The sequence below is a fragment of the Macaca nemestrina genome, chromosome 16 (assembly GCF_043159975.1).
Source record: "Macaca nemestrina isolate mMacNem1 chromosome 16, mMacNem.hap1, whole genome shotgun sequence".
NCBI classification, from domain to species: domain Eukaryota; kingdom Metazoa; phylum Chordata; class Mammalia; order Primates; family Cercopithecidae; genus Macaca; species Macaca nemestrina.
In genome coordinates, this window is record NC_092140.1 from 105174339 (window position 1) to 105197104 (window position 22766).

The 22766-nt window shown below is 39.9% G+C and overlaps 1 protein-coding gene across 5 annotated transcripts in view; it reads right to left on the reverse strand.

Moving 5' to 3' along the window:
* The window catches only part of LOC105490303 (exportin 4), a 112545-nt gene that overhangs the window by 20718 nt on the left and 69061 nt on the right, over positions 1-22766 (reverse strand). For all 5 annotated transcript variants that reach the window (XM_071081671.1, XM_071081672.1, XM_071081673.1 and 2 more), the window contains 6 exons: positions 9616-9792; positions 8916-9058; positions 8275-8420; positions 7293-7470; positions 833-992; positions 154-323 (listed from right to left, as the gene is read on the reverse strand). In XM_071081671.1, the coding sequence (XP_070937772.1) occupies positions 154-323; positions 833-992; positions 7293-7470; positions 8275-8420; positions 8916-9058; positions 9616-9792 (974 nt within the window). The remainder of the gene's footprint in view (positions 1-153; positions 324-832; positions 993-7292; positions 7471-8274; positions 8421-8915; positions 9059-9615; positions 9793-22766) is intronic.

A 22766-nucleotide genomic window follows, 5' to 3' on the forward strand; every position in this document is an offset into this window, starting at 1 on the left:
GGTTTTTAAAAGGCACTATTCCAAAAACGTAGGCTCTAGCTAGAATTAGGACGGTGTAACCATCTGCCTGTTCAAAGGACTACACCAGGAAGGGAAAAAGAGTTTCCCACCAACACACATACACACACAGTCAGCCTCCAACAATGAGCTAACCTTTCTCTTCTTTCCACCAAAGTGACAAGGAGCTGCACAGTGTCATTTGCAAGGTCCTGCTCACTACTCCAGACCGAGAGGTTACTGATGACTTTTTGTAAGAGGTAGCCAATTACCCACTGAGAACCCTCCGTATCGGCTCCGAATGCTGTGCTGAACGGCAGACTTATCTTAAGAGAGGAAACAAATTTTTTAAGGTAAGCGAGAAAGATCAACTCAAGAAAAAAAAAACAGAGAAAAATCAAACTGAAATCAGTATCTAATCTGAAGTAGTGCTTACTTCACAACAGCTTTACGCAGGTACTCATTTTCACAGGTCAAAAAAAAAGACATCCTCAATCCACTCACATTTTCCAGTGTGATTTTCCTGTCAACTTCTGTTATTCCCATAGTATTAAAAAACTAACATAATATTACACCAAACACAAAGAACATAATCTATTCCCAAATAATAATCTTTATCTTCAATAGTGGTTAAAATAAACTAAATCAGGTGATGTGCTCTAAAATACACATTAAAACAGCATTCCAGTCACGTAATTCTCTTCAACATAGAAAATGTTGAACTGCTCTTAAACAGTTACATTTTGATGAAAAACCCACCAAGAAAAATGTTCCTGCTTCTATAACTGCCATCATCATAAATCCAAATGAAGTTTTAACAGTTTTACATTCTGACCTGATCATACAGTTTTTCATCCACCAGGAGATAAGTCTTTGCCCAGCGTTTTAAAAACCAGACAATATCTTTGCCCATCTGAGGACTTAGTAGATGAGTGAGATCTGCTCTTATTGCCCGAGATTCAACTTCTGAAACTCTGAGAATGGCAGACAACAGCCTGTAGGTATAAAACAGAAGTCATTTATTCTTGGATTTATTTAGTGGTTGTCTACCTGTATTTTCTTCCTTAAAAGTCCTTTTTGGTCTTTCAGTTATCTGAATTTTGGTCAGGCTATACTTGAAAATTTCATCAACAGAGTTTTAGACAAGCGTCCTGTATTATTTCTGATCTTTCGCAAAGCAAGAGACAAGATAAAGAAAGGAAGAGTCAACACTAAAGTCGTCCTTCTGCTGAAGTTGTAACCACATGCGGGAATCTCAGCATTACCAGCTAAACAGAATTTTCAGATTCAAAGCTTTCAGATTTTCAGGAGAAATACATCAAATTAAATCTTCAGAGTACATGCCAAATTCTTTCAGCATCACTACTTAAAACTACCCTGGTTAGTATGGTTTGTGGTTTTATGTCATGGTCATGTTATAGTACAACATCTGGGTGTTATCTAGAAAGTTTGAATATTGTGCCTTGTTTAAATCTAATCTAGTAAACTTGATTCTTCACGGTATTTTTAAATAAAACTCTTGCTAGAAAGATTACCTGTGTAAGTACACATATTGTCCTTTCCTACACTACATAATTCATATGGTCGTGTGGTGTCAGTCACATAGCGTGACATGCAAATAGAAATGTCTTTGTTGAGGAGGGCATATAATCAGAAGTGATATATATTTAACTTGACTTTAGCCAAAAGGCAAGGAAGCAAAGGATGTAACGGAAAGAACCCATTACACACCAAAGAATATCGGTGCTGAGAAAAGGATTCTAAACACTCAAATTCGGCTTATGCTCCTTTACTAGTGCTCTCAGGAAGCCTGAAATGATCTCGTCATGAAATCATACAAACATGTTTCAGTTCTTTACCCCACTGTATGGCCCACTGTCACTGCCCTTATCTTCCTGCAGCCTCCCTGGGGTCACTGCCCTTCCTCCCTTCATCTAGCCACATGCTTCCTCTTTCCCAGTCTCTATAGCAGCATCCTCTTCTCCTGACCTCCTTCTTTAAATCAGGAGGTTTTTAAGGTTCCAGCCCAGAATCTCTTCTATTTTTTTCTGTTTCAGACAGAGTTGCTGTGTCACCAGGCAGCAGTATGCCCAGACACAATCACGGTTCACTGCAGCTTTAACCTTCTGGGTTCGAGCGATCCTCCTGCCTGAGTCTCTCAAGTAGCTGGGACTACAGGCAAACACTACCACACCAGGCCGATTTACAAAATTTTTTTAAAGACAGGGTTTCGTCATGTCACCCAGGCTGGTCGTGAACTCCTGAGCTCAAGCAATCCTCCCACCTTGGCCTCCCAAAGTGTTGGGATTACAGGAATGAGCCACCATGCCCAGCCTTCTTCACTGCACACACACTTCCTATACCACCAGTGCTCAAACTTCAGAAATTTTTTTTAGGGGGTATGTGAACAACAACAAAACAAACAAAACCCCAGCAATCTCCCAATACAGTAATACATTTAAGTTGCAGATATGTCAAAATTTCCGGTGAGATTAAGTCATTTTAAATATATATTCCAGCCTAACAAAATTCAAAATAAAATGGTTACATTAACACTTTACATTTATGCACTGGAGTTTTATTATCGTAATGTTCTGGTGCCCACTATAATCCATTAAAAATGTAAACAAATTTTCCTTGTTTTTATTTCAATTTCATTTTCCATAGAACATTATCCTAATATAATTTTTATGTTCCAGTATTTTATTCATCATACTACATACTCTGATACAAATGTCTACATATTGAAAGATAACTTTTAAACATTTTCAATGACCATAAGACCGTAAGTGTTTAAAAATGTCTTCTGGATTGAGTTATCATTATGATACTTAAAACTAGACAACTGAGCAAAACAATATAAATTCAACTAAATTATCAAACATAAATAAACACAAACATAGAAGTGTGTGCATCTCGTAGTGTGATTAACTTGGTAGGGCTCCTTCCCCACTTAGTTCATGTGTCTTTGAATGACCACCACCTATTGCCAGATGAGCAAGTTGAGCATGATTTGATTCCTATTTTTCCTTTTGATATAAGTACTGAAAAACTTCATATAAGTAGAACCTATTTTTAAAATAGCAGAATCACCCAATTATTTGTATTTCTTCCAAGTTATATGCCAAAAATCACAGAGATCTACCAACAAAAATTATTTTTAATAATCTCTTAGTTGATGTGATTAGGTCCTCTTCATGTTATTTGATGCAAAGGGCTGAAACCTGCCAACTGTCCACTCACTAGTGACTCAGTCACTTAGTGCCACACTGTTTGCAACTGTCCCTCTCCTCTGTAGGGTTTTACACGCCTGCCAATCCACATGTTCAGAGGTAGAAGTGAAAACTTTGGCCTTTCTTTTGTAAAGTGGAAGAAACATCAATGAAAGAGCCACTCAGCCTGAGTCAGGCAGGTCCAGGTGAGGCACCCAGGGGCCTTTCTTCTACCTCAGAAATACCTCATGACCCAAGAACCTGTCTCCATCTTCATTCCAAGACTACTAAGGAAAATGCTTCCTAACTTGCCTTGCCACCCTTTAAATTGATCACCCATGGAATAGTATCTCTAAAATAATTTGATCACTTCACTTCTCGGCTGTAAATCCTTGTCAGTACTTTTACTCCCACTTTATCAGCCCCATCCACAGCATCCTCCCTGCCTCTCCACCCTCATCCCCCTACCAAGGCCATCGCCCTGCCCTCCTGGGTCACACACCAGCTACACCAAAGTTCCTCTCGCTTAAGCAGGGCTCTCTTACCGTCAGAGGCATCGAACCAGACTGACTGCATCTTGAGTGAGGGCTAGGAAAATGACGCTGGGACCTGATGGGCTGCATTCCCAGAAAGTCAAGCATTTCCTATTCTCTAGATGTTTACAGTTAAGGGAACAAATTAGTAAGATTTACTAAACAGACCCAGACTTGGGAGTGTCCAGATATTCTGACATCTGTAGAACAAAAGCATTCCTAATTTTGCTTAAAAGACAGCATACTGATTCTTGCAAAATACAGTAATTAAGAAAATTAATCCTTTATCACAAACTCTTGTAGCAAAGCACATCGCCCCATGATCTTTTTTTATCATACACACACACACACACACACACACACACACACACACACACACAAAGAATTGTGGATGTGTTCCTCCTCTTATTTTCTTATTTCTTATTTTCAGGAACTTCCTGCTCTGTCTGTGGAGTAGCCATTCTTTTATTCCTTTACTTTCTTAATAAACTTGCTTTCACTTTACTCGATGGACTCGCCCTGAATTCTTTCTTGTGCAAGATCCGAGAACCCTCAGGGACCCCTTTCCAACAACATCGCTGCTCATGCTATTGTCACTGCCCGAAGTACTCTTATGCTTCAAGAAGCCACCTCTGGTTCTCTTCTGCCCATAGATTAGGGGCACCAGGAGCTCCTGTAACACCCATACACACTTCTAACTGTACCCTCAGATGCTGGCATGCAGGGGAGTTGAAATCTAACTGATAAAAACATCAAAATATTTTTAAACTGTTGATATTCCAAGATTAATACCCCATTCCTACTTCAATTTCTTAAAGCACTATATCTACAAATATATTCCAAACAGCACTCAGTTTCTCATATTTTCCAAGTCAATCCTAGATTACATTTGTACGTCATAAATCCAAAGTCAACACAATAAATCAAACAGAGCTTTCTTTAACTTCTCACAACCTCCAGTATAGGTCTGAGCCACCATCATCTTTCTCTTGGATTACTGCAATTTGTCTCCTAACTGGTCTCCTGGCTTCCATCACTTACTCTCAGGTTTTTTTTGTGTTTTTTTTTCTTGAGACAGGGTCTCGCTGTGTCGCCCAGGCTGGAGGGCAGTAGTGCGATCTCAGCTCACTGCAACCTCTGCCTCCCAGGTTCAAGCGATTATCATGCCTCACCCTCCTGAGTAGCTGGAACTACAGGAGGTGAGCACCACGATGCCCGGCTAATTTTTTGTATTTAGTAGAGACGGGGTTTCAACATTGCCCCGTCTGGTCTTGAACTTCTGAGCTAAGGCAATCTGCCCACGTTGGCCTCCCAAAGTGCTAGGATTCCAAGCGTGAGCCACGGTGCCCAGCCTCCATCGTTTACTCTCAATGCAGCAGAGTCAACTTCTTAACATTTAAGTTACTCTTCTGCTCAAAACCCTACAACGGCATGCCGCTTCATTCAGAACAAAAGCCAAAGATGTTACAAAGGCCTAAGACCTTATCTGTTTTCCTTCTATTTTCCTAACTCCATCTCCTACAAAATTCCACCTCACTCTGCTCAACCCACCACGGCTGTTCTTGCTGTTCTTGAACATGCCAGGCAGGCCCAAGGCCTTTGCATTCACTGTGTATTTTGCTTGGAATGCTCTCCCCGCAGACACCTGCATGGCCTCCCTTACCAGCCTCACGTCTCTGCTCCCATCACCTTCTAATAAAGCCAACATTGACCACACTAATGACAGCTACAACAATCCCTACTGATACTCTCACTCTAGCTTTTTACCTGTCACATTTGTTGTCTTCTAACAGACTACATAATTTACTTATTTATTATCTCTCCTTTACAAAGAGCTTTAAAAGAGGAGTGACTTCTATCTGTTTTGTTCAAATACCCAAAGGCTCCCTGTTAGGTAGTCAGTAGTCAATAATTATTTCTCAAATGTTACCTGTTTTAAGATATGTGAGCTGCTTTTTTAGTGAAACAAGAAATGTTTCTACCATATAACATTAAATTTCATATTAATTCTTTGGATTAAAAATATAGTGATTTTTTTTTTTTTGTCCCAATCCTCCATAGTCTGTGCTCTCAGATACCAAAATGTGTCACTCCCACACTAACACCTGGGACTGACAAAAATTGAAAAAGCACTTAAAATACAAGGAAAGCACTCCTAATGCTACTGCCCAAGCAAACAATACAACAAAGAATATATAATATGACAGCACCCTGAAATGAACTGCTTTTTAAATTAACATTCACCATCAACCAAACCAGAGCAAAGCACTGATTTCCAGACACACTAAATCTAATGACTATAGTAATCCTAAAATGAAGATGTAACTTTTTCAATAAAGTATGATTTTATTTCAAACAAGACAATGCAACAATAAAGGAAATAAATTTCCCCACATATCCTTGGTTATCAGCTTAATATTTCAACTATTTTTTTAAAAGCCACATTTTCTATTGCATGTTTAAATGATATCCATATGTTTTTGCATACCAAAAAGAATAAAGGGGACATCATCCTGTTTGAGTTACTGGTTTTGCAGCTGATAAAAACCAATGTTATTATCATTACTGACATCTCTGCTTGCAACCTACATTTAAAATAAAGATACTGAAATTTTACATGTTGTTTTCAAATCCACTTTTAGGAACTTTTTTTTTTTTTTTTTTTTTTTTGGAGACAGAGCCTTGCTCTGTCGCCAGGCTGGAGTGCAGTGGCGTGATCTGAGCTCACTGCAACCTCTGCCTCCCAGGTTCAAGCGATTCTCCTGCCTCAGCCTCCCGAGTAGCTGGGACTACAGGCATGCACCACCACACTCAGCTAATTTTTGTATTTTTAGTAGAGACAGGGTTTCACTATGTTGGTCAGGATGGTCTCAATCTCTTGACCTCGTGATCTGCCCGCCTCAGCCTCCCAAAGTGCTGGGATTGCAGGTGTGAGCCACTGCACCTGGCCAGACATTTCTAATACAGGTTTACCCCTCCTTAATTTCATCATTAAGAATTAACGAAAATTTTGCCATTAGTACTAGAAAGATTAAAGTGAATTGTTTCATTTGAGGCACTCTCCTGTCGTCTAACAGGGCTCTTCAGTTTCACATTTAGAATAAATATTTCCATTTTTTGAGACACGAATTATCTATCATTTTCCATGAGAAAGCCACCGAAACATAGTTTTAGCTTTTATGAGCGAGACTTAATGTTCATCTGGTCCCCTTCGTTTAGGGCGCCTGCATGCATCAGTACTGCCCTCTGATGGACAGGCGTCACGTTCATAACTACATCCAATGTCCCTTCCAAGTCTCATCGTATTCAGAATAATGTGACATTTCTCTTCTTCAGTACTGGGGATAGCTGTCAACTCTCACTAGAGTGGCATTGCCTAAATATACTGAGTACTTGCCATCCTTGTGTATTTCAAGGCTTCTCCAAGTTTTCATTTTTTTTCATGTATCAGATTTACAACGTGCCTATCACTCCAGTCATCTACCCATCAACTCAGAATTTATAAAACAGTATAAAAATTACAAGAGCACAGCTATAGAGTTTATATTACCTAATCACAGAATCTGTTCTGTTGTACCCTGGGATGGAAGAAGCCTTTTCTCCTGGAGATCCCAAAATTTGAAGTGTTGTATTAATGTCAACTTCAGATGAATGCTTAATGGAATATTCCATTATTTCTGGAGGTATTAGCGGAGTCTCTCCCTGAGTATCATCAGCTAAGAGGTAGCCTTCAGTTTAAAAAAAATTAAAAATGAACACTTAACAAATCTACATTTATCAAATTGTACTATAAATGTTTTCAGTTTTATTTGATTTAGATACATCATATAAATTGATGTAAATTATAAATGTTAACCTGTTAATTTCAAGTTTATGCAAAAAAACTTTCTACGTCTCAGATAAGTAACCCTCAAAAATACAGAAAAGGACAAATGTTTTATTCACCAATTTTGTAATTCATAGGGGCTTTTTAATCTACTGTCTTAAATAATTTTCAGTACTGTATTCTGTAAAGTTAATAGAAATTCTGCTACTATCTATATTAGAAGTCAATATTAGGGAATTCATTTTCAAAAGTCAAGATTTTTTCCTTATTATTTAAAATATGGAATCACTAACAGTATGGTGGTCAAAAAAGCAGATCCTGAGAGTCAGACTGCCTAGATTTACATTCTGGCTCCAAAAATGAACAGCACTGTGACAATGGGCTAGTTTCTTATACTCTCCAAGTCCCAGCTTCTTCATCTATTAGTTGGGGATAATGACGATGATGATGATAACAGTAATACTACCTAGCAATACTAATTCAGCGGGTAAAATGAGATCCGTAAAACATTTGGTATGCAACAGCACTGCATACATATTAGCCAGTATTTTTAAAAAATGCATCCATAGTTCTATGACAGAAAATAGCTGTATCCAAATTTTATCCAATATTGTATACACACTATTGTTTTTCATATATGAAGCTTCTTTTAAGGCTTAAACTGCTCAGTTGGCAATTACATTTTAAAAAGAAACCACCAACCAACCTGTAACTAAAATAAGCCAGTGAATATCTTCATAGAGATCATCAAGCATTTTGTTGTCAATAGTGCTTGAACCCGGTGAAGCAAGTAATTGTTGCTGATGTCGTTGTAACTGACCGTGGAGTCTTGTTACTCTTTCTTCTAATAAACTAAAAGAGGAGAAAACAGCAGCTTCATAAAGTTCAATAAGCAAAGACATGGAACAACTTACAACTTCCATATATCAGACAACACGAATTAAATGTTAGCGTAAAAACACATATACAAAAACATTATAGTACACAACTGTTCTCACAGCACTATAGGAATTATGATTTATTTTTTATAACACAGAATTAAAACACTGCTTTACAAACAAGGTTTACGACAGGCATTTGAAAACTGGTTATTCCAAGTTTTTACTGATATGGGTCAAATCATTTCTCATACCATGTTTTCCACAATCTCTCTGCCATCTACGCTGTAGTGCCTGGGCTCCAAAGGTCTAAGCCAAGGAAGGCAATCATGAGTATGTTTCTGTCCATTGTTCCAGTGTGCTGGGACACGGGGTGGGGTGTTTAAAGTCTTTACACACTTTAAGTGCCCTCCAGGGAATTGTGAATGGAGAACATTTGCTCCATGGGGTTTCTCTGGACTGTGTGTACCTTGTCAGAAGAGGTATACAGTGCTCTGCAGCAATTCTTCCTAGCATTCCTACACTGGCCAGTTGATCAGAAAACTGGTCTCGATCATCCTCTTGAAGTTCACTTATTTCTTCCTCCTCACGAGAGGCCACGCCATTGGCAGTCTATTGCAAGTGAAAGCAATAAACAATGAGGAACAGCATTACCTATTCCGCGTGCACTTCTGCGGCTCCATAACACAGCTTAGACAGCTTAGCACTGCAGAGCAAAAGGAGAGCAGGACACAGCCAACCTTCGAGCACAGCTATCTACGAACTCCCTTCTAACACGGCTGCCAGCCGGGATAGTTATCAAAACAGGGAAACATACAAGAGCAAGAAGTACAGGAATCACTCCATGGTGATCAACACAACTAACTGCATGCCCACAACCCACCTCCCACATGGGAGCATTGAACTTCTGTCACTGAAAAGACCGGACATCCATGGTCCAAATTATTCATATCTCTTGACAGCTAGACAGAAAGAGGTGGGTAACTGAAAAGGAATACATACAAGCAACATCCCATATAATAAGAACTCAGAGAACAAGGCCACTTCTGCTCCCGGCAAATCTTCTGAGGGAACCCATCCTGAATTTCTGGCATTATATAACGTGTAACATGGTGAAATATAGCCTATGATGAAATAGACTGTTAATTACCATCTTGCGTAAAACTCACCAAATTTCTTGTGCCATCTGGAGCGGCTAGGTGGCACTGAATATAGGAATTGAAAACTTGAACTGCATGTTGGGTAAAAAAGCCTTTATGGAAATGTTTGTCGTCTTGAACCAAAGTTAACCAGGACTCCAACAATTTATCATATGCTTCCATGTATACCATGTCATCTTTATCAAGCTAAAAGAAAAGAACATTCATAAAACAAATGTTCAGAGAACAACAACTGGCATTCTAACAAGTCATATAAACACATACAAATAGTTTAAGTTTTTCCTTTAACAGAACTTCCCAATTATTAATAAGTTCTTACTGCACTTTCTAAAATCTAAGTTCAGTCTAAGTAAGTCTTAGGCAATCTGGAATTAAAGTTTATTTTAAAAACCAGCTGTTCAGTGTTATGCAGAACATGCATTTTTCAAATAAAAATAATATTAACATTTTCTGTAGTCAAGAAGAGAATTGTTAAAAAAAAAAAATTATACACCCTACACACGTTAAAATGGTTTCAGAGAAACTGAAGAATGATGAAAACAGACTGACTTAATCAGCAGGTGTAAGAATATGTGGGGAGAACTCTACCAGTGCTCCTTAACAAGAAATAACTTATAATAAAAAAGAACAGCAAATCCCATACAGTAGAAAAGCATTAAATGTCTTCAAAAAAATATTAGAGAAATACCTAAAGTGTCCCATACTTAGAGAAAATTCAGAATTTAACAAGCACAAATACTTTGTAAATGTGGAAATAAATTTCTCCCTCTTTTTGGTTCTCCGTCTTTCTGGTTCACTGCAGTTAGTTTTTCTTCTTACAAAGGAGGCACATGTGGGAGACTTAGAAAAAGAGACGAGTAGATGAGAAGGTGAGGGAAAGCAAGGCTTCTCCTTGCCCAAAGCTCTGACTGGCTGAATAGGCCTCTCCACAAGCATGGTACCGGATGTAAATAGACCTGTACGAGATCCACTAACAAGACCATGAAGCTGTATACGCTTCAAGGTAGTCGCAGTGAAATTGTTTAGCTTGTTATTCCTAATTTTCCTCCTTCCTATTCTTTCTTCTTCATTTAGCTACTATTACTGAATTAAAGTGTTAACACCTAAACTACACCACTGAGAAAGAAGAGAAAAATCATCAGAGAAAAAGGTAGGATGACAATGTACATCACCAGGCTGTTTCATAGAGTTACTTGTGGTCCAAGATCTCCCTGAATGGAGCTAACATTTGGCTAAAAGGTCACTCTAGTTTTAAAACCTGCAAAGGTCAGGAGGCAAGAATGAGCCTGGCATTTATACCACTGAGAGAGAGCCGGTGGACCTGGAGCAGACCGTGACAGGTCCTGACATAACATGGGGTGAGAATGGGGGCTGGCAGGCGAGGAACAGACCAAATGCCTTGATAGGCTATGGGGTGAGAATGGGGGCTGGCAGGCAAGGAACAGACTGAATGCCTTGATAGGCTATAACAAGGACACTAAGTTTTCTTTCAATTGCAACAGGAAGCCACTGCAATGCTTGAAACAGATAGAACACTTTTTTTTTTTTTTGAGATGGAGTCTCGCTCTGTCACCCAGGCTAGAGTACAGTGGTGTGATCTCAGCTCACTACAGTGTCCGCTTCCTGGGTTCAAGTGATTCTCCTGCCTCAGCCTCCTGTGTAGCTGGGACTACAAGTGTACACCATCATGCCCAACTAATGTTTGTATTTTTAGTAGAGATGGGGTTTCGTGTTGCCCAGGATGGTCTCGAACTCCTGGCCTCAAGGGATTCGCCTGCCTCAGTCTCCCAAAGTGCTGGGATTACAGGTGTGAGCCACTGCACCTGGCCAGATAAAATTCTTTAGAGGAAAATCACACTGCTTACACTGCAAAGTATAATGGTGCCATGGACCAGGGTAGAGATGATGGCAAGTGGCCAAACTGGGTACAGATTTTGGAGAAAGGGCTGACACTGGAAAATGACCTAAGGCAAGACAGAAAACAAGCCGGGGACGGGTGGTTTTATCCTGACAGCTGGGAAGATTCCTACGATACAGAAGGATGGAGGTGTTGGACAGGCCAATGTGAGATGATGCATACTGGGAGATGAAGGCCTCTCAGCCTCGCTTCTTTTGGACATGTTAAATTTTAGATCCAAAATAGGAATCCAACCGGGAATGTTCTATTAACTGTTTGATGCCTGTCTGGAGTTCAGGAAAGAGATCAGGGCCAGGAACACAAATTAGGGCACCATCAGCACACAGAGATCTAAGTGTTTATTTTTAAAGTTGCAAACCCAGAAACACCCACTTAGAAGATGTTGATTAAGAATAAGGAGGGGCGGCCGGGCGCGGTGGCTCACGCCTGTCATCCCAGCACTTTGGGAGGCCGAGGCGGGCAGATCACGAGGTCAGGAGATGGAGACCACCCTAGCTAACACGGTGAAACCCCGTCTCTACTAAAAAATAAAAACTAGCCGGGCGAGGTGGTGGTGCCTGTGGTCCCAGCTACTCGGGAGGCTGAGGCAGGAGAATGGTGGGAACGCGGGAGGCGGAGCTTGCAGTGAGAAGAGATCGTGGCACTCACTCCAGCCTGGAGGACAGAGCGAGACTCCGTCTCAAAAAAAAAAAAAAAAAAAAAAGAGGATGTTGATTAAGAATAAGGAGGGGCGGCCGGGCACCGTGGCTCACGCCTGTAATCCCAGCACTTTGGGAGGCCGAGGCGTGCGCGGATCACGAGGTCAGGAGATCGAGACCATCCTGGCCAACACGGTGAAACCGTCTCTACTAAAAATACAAAAAAATTAGCCGGGCGTGGTGGCGGCGCCTGTGGTCCCAGCTACTCGAGAGGCTGAGGCAGGTGAATGGCGTGAACCCGGGAGGCGGAGCTTGTAGTGAGCGGACATCACGCCACTGCACTCCAGCCTGGGCGACAGAGGGAGACTCCGTCTCAAAATAAAAGGAAGAAGAATAAGGAGGGGCCGGGCATGGTGGCTCACGCCAGTAATTCCAATACTTTGGAAGGCTGAGGTGGGTGGATCACCCGAGGTCAGGAGTTCGAGACCAGCCTGGTCAACATGACAAAACCCTGTCTCTACTAAAAAGACAAAAATTAGCTAGGCATGGTGGCGGGAGCCTGTAATCCCAGCTACTTGGGAGGCTGAGGCAGGAGAATCGCTTGAACCTGGGAGGCAGAGGAGAGAACCACACTTATATAAAAACTACATATGGCAGATCATTGAAGATGAAGGACTATTCAATAAATGTTGGAGAAAAATCTGTTATCCACATGGAGAAAAACAATTTGCATCCCTACTCAATTAAATTCTAAGATGTTAAAATCATGAAAGGCAAATTTTAAAGAATTTAGAAAAAAACAGGCCGGGCTCGGTGGCTCAAGCCTGTAATCCCAGCACTTTGGGAGGCCGAGACGGGTGGATCACGAGATCAGGAGATCGAGACCATCTTGGCGAACACGGTGAAACCCCGTCTCTACTAAAAAATACAAAAAACTAGCCGGGCGCGGTGGCGGGCGCCTGTAGTCCCAACTACTCGGGAGGCTGAGGCAGGAGAATGGCGTGAACCCGGGAGGCGGAGCTTGCAGTGAGCTGAGATCCGGCCACTGCACTCCAGCCTGGGCGGCAGAGCGAGACTCCGTCTCAAAAAAAAAAAAAAGAAAAAAACACAGGAAGGGTAGGCGTCTTTACATTAGAACCAAATTACAAATCATTAAAAAACAAAAAACAACTTTCAACTACATTAAGATGAGGAACACTTGTTCTTCAAAAAATATGATGAAGTCAAAATGCAATGTGATATCCAGGACTAGGTCCTGGCACAGGAAGAGGACATTGGTGGAAAACTTGCTGAAATCCAATAAAGCCTGTAGTTTAGTTACTAATAATATGCCAATGTTAATTTCTTAGTTCTGACAAATGTGCCATGGCTACAAAAGATGATACTATTAAGAGAAAACTGGGTACAAGGCACATGGAAACTCTCTGTACTGTCTTTGCAAATTTTCTGTAAATCTAAAATTATTCCAAATTTTAAATACAGAAAAAAAAAGATACGATAAAGTGAAAAAGGAGCCATAAAAAAGAATAGATCTGTGTATTAGTTCATTCTCTCACTGCTGTAAAGAATTACTTGAGACTGGGTAATTATGAAAAAGAGATTTAACTGACTCACAGTTCCACAGGCTTAACAGGAAGCATGACTGGGAGGCCTCAGGAAACTTACAACTGTGGTGGAAGGCGAAGGGGAAGGAAGCATGTCTTAGCATGGCAGAGCAGGAGAGAAAGGGCGAGGAGTGAACTGCCACACACTATCATGAGAACAGCATGTGAGAAACCACCACCCCCATAATCCAATCACCTCCCACCAGGTTCCCGCCCCGACACGTGGGTATTACAAGATTATAATTCGACATGTGATTTGGGTGGGGACACAGAGCCAAACCATATCAATCTGGAACACATATAACCAACAAAATACTAGTTCTAGAACATATATAGACTCTCTACAAATCAGTAAGGAAAAGACAAACATCCCATTAGGAAAACGGGCATTGGACACAAGCATTTCAAAAGAGGAATCACAGAACTACATATTTAAATATATGAAAAGACGCTCAATGTTACTGGTACTTGGGAAAGCAAATTAATTTGGCAGTAATTGTTGGTGAGAACATGGATCACTGAGAACTCACATACGCGTAATACATTGGTCCAATCACTTTAGCAAACATTTGACACTACTATCTTCTAAAAGTGAACATTTACATACCCTCTGATCAAAAAATTCCACTCCTAGGTTTACACTTTAGGAGAGCTCTCAGTCAGGCATGGTGGCTCATGCCTGTAATCCCAGCACTTTGAAAGGCTGAAATGGGTGGATCACCTGAAATCAGGAGTTCAAGACTAGCCTGGCCAAGACGGCAAAACCCCGTCTCTACTAAAAATACAAAAATTTGCCAGGCGTGGTGGAATATGCCTGTAGTTCCACCTACTCAGGAGTCTGAGGCAGGAGAATCGCTTAAACCCGGGAGGCAGAAGTTGCAGTGAGCCAATATTATACTACTGCACCTCAGCTTGGGTGACAGAGCAAGACCCTGTCTCAAAATAATAATAATAATCATCATCATCATCATCATCATCATCATCATCATCTATCGAATGCTAAGAGCCAGGCACTGGAATATGGAGATGAATAAGATACTTTCTTTCCATAGAAACATCTGTGGCCTGTTTATATACTTAACAAAGCATGTGCTTTACAGCCATCATTTGTTAAGTCTTAACAGTTTATCTTGCCAAAATAAACAGACTGGTAACATATCACAAGAGGAATTTAGGAATAGCATCCTCTGACCCACCCAGTCTCAAAAAAAAAAAAAAAAAAAAAAGGATATTTTCTAAGACCTATTTTTGTTGTCTTTTAGGTATATATCTAACACATGTTATTGTGGTTTAATTATTCATATACATAAAAGTATTCTAAAAAGTCTTATATGCCTTTCTATTAAAAAAAGCTTTCAATAATCCCTCCTATTAACACTCTGACATTAGAACAGAAGATCAGAGGTAGACTGCAAGAGCCTCAACTCACTGGATGGCAATTTACAGTAAGACTATGGACTTCTAAACAGCCTTCTGGTTTCTTTTGGAGATAATGTAACTCATCGAGCAAAGTGTGAGAAATATGGTTGATGACAATTGGCAACTAAATCTTTCAGTCTAATCACAGAAAACTGAAACCTAACCTAGCGCTTTTTCATAATACCCTGGCCCTGCTCCACGGTCACTCTGGCCAAAACCCAGCAGCCAAGGCAGCAGCACGTGCACAGAGATGACTAAGGAGACCAAGCTAGACGCTGTGTGCTCATGGCCTTGGCATTGTCAGGCCTGATGCCAGAGAGGCTTTGGAGAGGGGCTTAGAGCTCAGGAGACTACTTGACCCCACTTTACTCCATCTGGAAATGGAGGGTGGAGAAGGTGATCAAAATATGATATCAGCACTTAGCTCTCAATGCCCATAATTAACTTGGAAGTATATAGAGCAATAAATTTGCAATCCTTTAGTCACAGAAAAAAATATTTTATGTTTTGGTAATTATGTTGAATATATAATTCCAAAATCGTGGTTACTTTTATTTATGAAAATGCTGTCAAATGAAGCTTTGAAAACTTTCAATATGTGAAATCTGTCCCCTTCTTGACATTAAATTGAATTTCAGAGATTAAAACCTAATATCACTATATGATTCCAACTATACGACATTCTAGAAAAGGCAAAACTATGGAGACAGCCAAAAGATCAGTGGTTGCCAGAGGTTGGCGGGGCAGGGAGGGATAAATAGGCAGAACACAGAGGATTTTCAGAACAGTGAAACTACTCTGTATGATACCTTAATGGTGGACATCATACACTTGTCCAGAGCCACAGAACGCACAATGCCAAGAGTGAACCTTATGGACACTATGGACTCCGGATGGCGATGATGTGTCAATGCAGTTTCATCAGCTGTAACAATGCACCACTCTCATGTGGGATGTTGATGGGTGAGGGTGGGGAGACTGCATATTTGAGGGGGTTTGTATTTTCACCCAATTTTTGCTGTGGACTCAGAACTGCTCTAAAATATAAAGTCTTTATCTATATTTATATTTATCTATATAAATCTAATATCGGATATTGTAAAAATATGAGCTAACTCTCATGCTAGGGTAAGTTATAGATTGTCTTCCTGCGAACAGCAACTAATCACTATTGACAACTCCAAATCCTTTCCACGAAATTGGAAAGCTCTTTCTGTTGATCATCAAGATTATCTTCGGCCGGGCGCAGTGGCTCAAGCCTGTAATCCCAGCACTTTGGGAGGCCGAGACGGGCGGATCACAAGGTCAGGAGATCGAGACCATCCTGGCTAACACAATGAAACCCCGTCTCCACTAAAAATACAAAAAAATTAGCCGGGCGAGGTGGCGGGCGCCTGTAGTCCCAGCTACTCGGGAGGCTGAGGCAGGAGAATGGCGTAAACCCGGGAGGCGGAGCTTGCAGTGAGCCGAGATAGCGCCACTGCACTCCAGCCTGGGCGACAGAGCGACTCCGTCTCAAAAAAAAAAAAAAAAAAAAAAAAAGATTATCTTCATATGTAAACATACATAACATGTGTTAGATAAGTATGTGATTCACAGACAAAAAATGCAGTGAGATGAACATGCGCAATTCATTTTCACAGAAAATCTTATGTCTACAGAATATCCTTCAAAAAGTTCCTTTTATATTATTCTTTACAACAGTTTGGAAGTGAAAACGGCTTCAACTATCAGAGATTGTAGAAGCTGCAAACAAGTGCCCGAAACACTGGCTGGGAAGTTCACCAGCAGCGTCTGCTTCTAGACTCACTTGGCAGAAATAAGTAATGCAACAAGCACCTGCATGCAATAACAGGAGAGGGAAAAAACACAGGTTAAAAACAACAGAAAAAGGCTCCATCAATATACTACACTATTTCTTAATTTGCGTGGTTGATACATAATTGTCCATTTCATTATTCTTTATATGTTTATAACATAAAACTAGTACTTTATATGAAACATTTCACAATAACTTCAAATTTTATAGGCATCGGCACAACCCCCACGTCCAATGACAAACCACAAAGAACATCTGTGCTGCACAGTGTCAAACATTAGGAAGGACACAGGAAAGATTAAAGACTGAAAGAGCTGTACTATTAGTTTATGCTGTTATTCACCTGCTATTGGTATGTAGATTGTTTCCTAGCGAAGTATCATTTAAGGCAAATATGGCAACAATATAGTGACAGAAATGTCACAAATAAAACTTCATGAACTCTCCACTTAAAAATGTAAGAATTGAGAAGTCTTTGAATGTCGAATGAAAAAATAAATTAAATCCTTATCTAGTTATTTTTATTTTTTTTTTCTAGCTAGTCCTTAAAATACAGAATTAATTTAACTTCAGAGTGCCTATGCAGCTGACGGTATTTCCTGGTTTCTGGAACCCCCAAGAGAAATTGATTCAGTAGACAAGTATTGCAGCTGTTAGAAAAATCCTATAGACAGATCACTTAAAAAAACAAAAACAAAACAACACTACCCCTACAAAAACACTAAGAGTCCAAGCTATAATTTACAGAAAAAGACTTTAAATGCTGCACTACTGGATTAATAGACTTTCTTCCTTTTGGAAATGCACAGGAGTTTCCAAATTCTCAATGTAAGGAATGCACACACGGTAAGACACCATTCCCGGCACCCACGGTAAGACACTGTTCCCGGCACACGGTAAGTGCTTCAATACAGACTTAACAAAGCTGAACAGCAGCTGCCATCTCGGGGACTCACTCGGCTTACATGGGGTAAAAGGGCAATCCCTTCTTTCTTTTGCTTTTTTAAAAAAATCTTTTCCACATACTATGAAAATGCTTTAGAAATCCTTTTCTACCTCACTCTAGTATTCATTTTTGAACCCCAGGTCCATTGGATCTAGTTATGTTTCTAACACTAGCATAACAAGCAATATGAGGGATATGATATGGAACAATAGTCATGACAGTAAGTAAGCTTTATTCTAAATCCACTGCACTCTAAGGAGCAAGAATTCTGTGAAACTTAACACTGGTTCCGTACTAGGACTGGTAAAGCAGATTTAAACAATCAGAGCTGACTCATACAAGTCATGAAATATTGCATGGTAATATTATCTTCCAATTAGAATTAAAACGTAAAAGTAATTCTTAAAACACTTCTTTTAATAAGAATCTGTATTTAAGGTAAAAGAGTAACTAGTTTTCTTCCAAATATCCTGGTAGAGCTAAAACTATTATTATTATTTCTAAAAAGTATACTTTTAATGTGCAAGGTTTAAAAAATACTCCTGGATTTCATTTCTTCTTCTATCTTTTGAGCAGAGGAAATGAACGTGCTTGATGGGTGGGAGGCGCTGGACAGCCAGCTTGCTCTCTCCAGTATCATCGATTTACTCTTTTATAGCTACAAGAACCGTTTGGCGGGGAGACTGGCAAGGATCTTCAAACAACCCATCCTTTCATGGGTGAAGGTGCAAGGCAGACGACACAGTTACACTGCACTGACGCACTGTCCCACAGAACAAGTATTGTTTTCCCTCTTATTACTGAGGTATCCTGAAATGTATGCTCCCCACTTCTCAATCTGTAATTTGGCTACAATTTATGGCTTCCTTTTTGTCACATCACCTCTCTACAAAGTAATTACCCAACAAGCCAGAGAAATTAGATTCTGAATCAAGAATGCTGACCTCTAAATACACTCACTCACTCAACAAATTGCAAATTTATTTTATTGCATTACATTCTATAATAAACTTCCTAAAAACTTTATCAAGTACCTTTGTCATGACTACCTTGTCCTGCTAGTCTTGAGATTAGGCTACAAATATACTAAAACTAGATGTAAGGTTCTTCCTTTATAAATTGTTATTTATCACCGTCGCCCTTATACACAACACACACATCAAAATGCATATACAAAATACCTCAATGCTATGAAGGCTGCTCTACTCGTGTAGCAACATACTGCACGGCTTCACCTACTTGGCTGAACTCAAAATGGTTAATTATAAAAGAAACCAAGAAACAAACTAGAGTATAGAGTTCAAGTCATATTCTCCATGAATTTCACTGAACCAATTCAAATGCATGTACTATTATAAATCTTTTATAAAATAGTTGGTGTATTAATATGAACAATTATTGATAGAATTTTAATTTTTTTTTTTTTTTTTTTTTTTTTTTTTTTTGAGACAAAGCCTTGCTCTGTTACCCGGGCTGGAGTACAGTGGCATGATCTCAGCTCACTGCAACCTCTGCCTCCCGGATTCAAGTAGTTCTCCTGCCTCAGCCTCCTCAGTAGCTGGGATTACAGGCACCCGCCACCATGCCTGGCTAATTTTTGTATTTTCAGTAGAGACGGAGCTTCGCTATGTTATTTTGGCCAGGCTGGTCTCCTCACCTGACCTCAGGTGATCTGCCTGCCTCAGCTTCCCAAGGTACAGGCGTGAGCCACTGCACCCAGCAGGATTTTAATCTTTAAGGCAATACTTTTTCATTTTCACATTCATTCTCACCTCTTCGGTTCAGCAATAGATAATAATCTGATTTCTGGGTATAATGAAAAAATTCTTGCCTCCAAGAAGCCTAAAGTATTATCCAGAAACCTGCAGCCACAGAGAAGCTGGCTGGACACTGGAACTGCTCTCTGTGAACACACACTCTCAGTTAACCGCAAGTCAGGGTACTCACAAACATCTCTTCACTCACATGCTAAAGACGCCAAGCAAGGTGGCTTCATGACATGGGTTTCAAAAACACACATTAGTATCAAGAATGTTTCTCCCTGTGAAGATACTCTTTTTCCCTCGCTACACAACATAATCACCATCAAAGACATGAATTCCTATTTAAAAAGATGATAATCTGTATATATTCCTAAACAAACACAGCTCTGAAGAAAGTATTCTTACAGTAACACAAAGTCTTACGTGTGAAACCTGTTTGCCTACTGGAAAAAAACTTTCAGGATTTCACAAAATTAAGATTGTAAAAACCATTTTAAAAATAATTTCTAAAAATTAGAAATATATTTGGTTCGCACCAAACAAAACCCAACAGTTGTTCTTATGTGGTAAGAGTGCACACAAGCTTTCAATAAAAGCTATTATTTTAAAGGTTCATTTTTAAAATTATTATTCTACATGTTATTGCCTGTAATAAATTATTGCACACTATGCAGGTCCCCCCCCCCCCCCGGTGTTTTTTTTTTGAGACAGAGTTTCGCTCTTGTTACCCAGGCTGGAGTGCAGTGGCATGATCTTGGCTCACTGCAACGTCCGCCTCTCGGGTTCAAGTGATTCTCCTGCTTCAGCCTCCCGAGTACCTGGGATTACAGACGCCCGCCACCATGCCTGGCTAATTTTTTGTACTTTTAGTAGAGAAGGGGTTTTGCCATGTTTGGCAGGCTGGTCTCGAACTCCTGACCTCAGGCAATCGGCCTGCCTCAGCCTCCCAAGGTGCTGGGATGACAGGCGTGAGCCACCGAGTCCGGCCTATACAGGTACTTTTCATGCAGTTAATCCATGTCATAAAGCAGTGGAAGGAATTCGTACCCTGACTTCACCAATGAGGAAACATGCTCAAAACAAGTGACGCAGCCTGAGCTCTCACCCTTCATGATTGTTTGGCCCATAGCTGTACGGTCTCCCTCAAAGTTCACATCTTTCCATCCCATGCTAACTCCCGAACTCATTTCTTTAATATGCCTCAATTTACCAAATTTTACTTAAAAGATCACGTCTTGGCCAGGTGCGGTGGCTCACACCTGTAATCCCAGCACTTTGGGAGGCCGAGGTGGGTGGACCGCAAGGTTAGGAGCTCAAGACCAGCCTGGCCAACATGGTGAAACCCCGTCTCTACTAAAAATACAAAAATTAGCCAGGTGTGGAGGCGGGCGCCTGTAATCCCAGCTACTCGGGAGGCTGACGCAGAAGAATCGCTTGAAGCTGGGAGGTGGAGGTTGCAGTGAGCCAAGACCATGCCATTGCACTCCAGCCTGGGCGACACAGCGAGACTCCATCTCAAAAAAAAAAAAAAAAGATCATGTCTTTACATACTTTTCCATCTCAGGACAACTATGTATTACATCCTATTACTACAATCACTGGGTGCCCAAGAAAACAAAAGATGAAACGGTTTCTGTCCCAGAGGTCCAATTTGGTTTGGCTGGATTTGTTTCTCTATTTCTGGTATCAGCTGTACACTCCCCTGGTCCTCTACTCCCAGCATACACAAGATACAACGGAAACCGCTTGAGGCTGAGATGACATTTAGGAGGTTTACTCTTCAATAAAGTCATCATGCATGGGCCACCCCGTTAGCCCTCAACTTCACCACACATCCCCAACCTGGTTTCCATGACTAATGCAAAACTTATCCCTCTGTCCTTTTCAATAGGTGACCAATTATTTTTAAAAATAATTTTTAAATATCATAAACAGCTCAATTAAAAATTGAGTAAAATAAATGAAAATAAATAATACTTTTCTTGAATGAAACCCGTCAGGTTCATCACTAGAGCATGCCTGAAATAAGCACAATACACATATACTTCTCTGCAAATGCATGTAGGCTTTCTATATTTCAATACTCCTATGTCAAATCTTGAAGGAAAAATTGTCAAGATGTCAGTGACCTCAAAATAAATAAATTCTGTACTTAAAATCTGCAAATCAAGGATGCCGTATATCTTCCAGCAATTCTTTAAAATGTTTAGGAACACGCTTAACTCACAAGCAGAAACTAAAAGGTAGCTTAGTTTCTAAATATAGGCTCAACATGCTCTTTAATCCACCTGGTTTAGAAGAGAAAATAAACTAAGGGGGAGAGGGAAAGTGCAAGGAATTCATGTTAAATAAAACCTGACTAGTTCAGAATCTGTGATCATCTGAAAGAAGTGTGAGTAAAGCGTAAATACTCAAAATTACCCTGGATTTTTAAGTTTAGAACATAAATTATCCCTCTGAAACATTCAAATCTACCTATCATGCCTTTAAACTTCTACCCTTCTGTTACTACATTTTCTCCACCACATAAACACTTGTCTGACCTGGATCCTTTCCTCATCAAATCATGAAAGTGCCCAATTACATAAACATAATCATCTCGAGTTCCCTATTCTCTGAACACCTCTGAAGGGATACAAAAAACTCACATACACATTGGCAGAATCTAACCAAAACAACTTACAATTTAACATGAAATTCTAACAAAATATCTACATTCCTTTTACAGCTTTTCAAAAAAATTCACATTTTGATTCATAAAAAGAAAAATTAGTTTCAACAATGTAATCACTACTTTGTGGAATGAAATCAATTTTTTTCCATGATTAATATAGCTATTCACAGTAACTGTTACAAAAGCAGCTGTGTTGCCAAGGGGTTTTAGTAGATGTTTTCTAAATTTAAATATAAAATATGGAAAACACACATTTGAAAATTTATACCAAAAAACATCTTTAGTATTATCGGTCTTAATTTCAATGTAAATTAAATTCTACCAGGATACACTATTAAAGCATTACCATCCAAAAAATTAGAGCGCACAGTCAAATGAA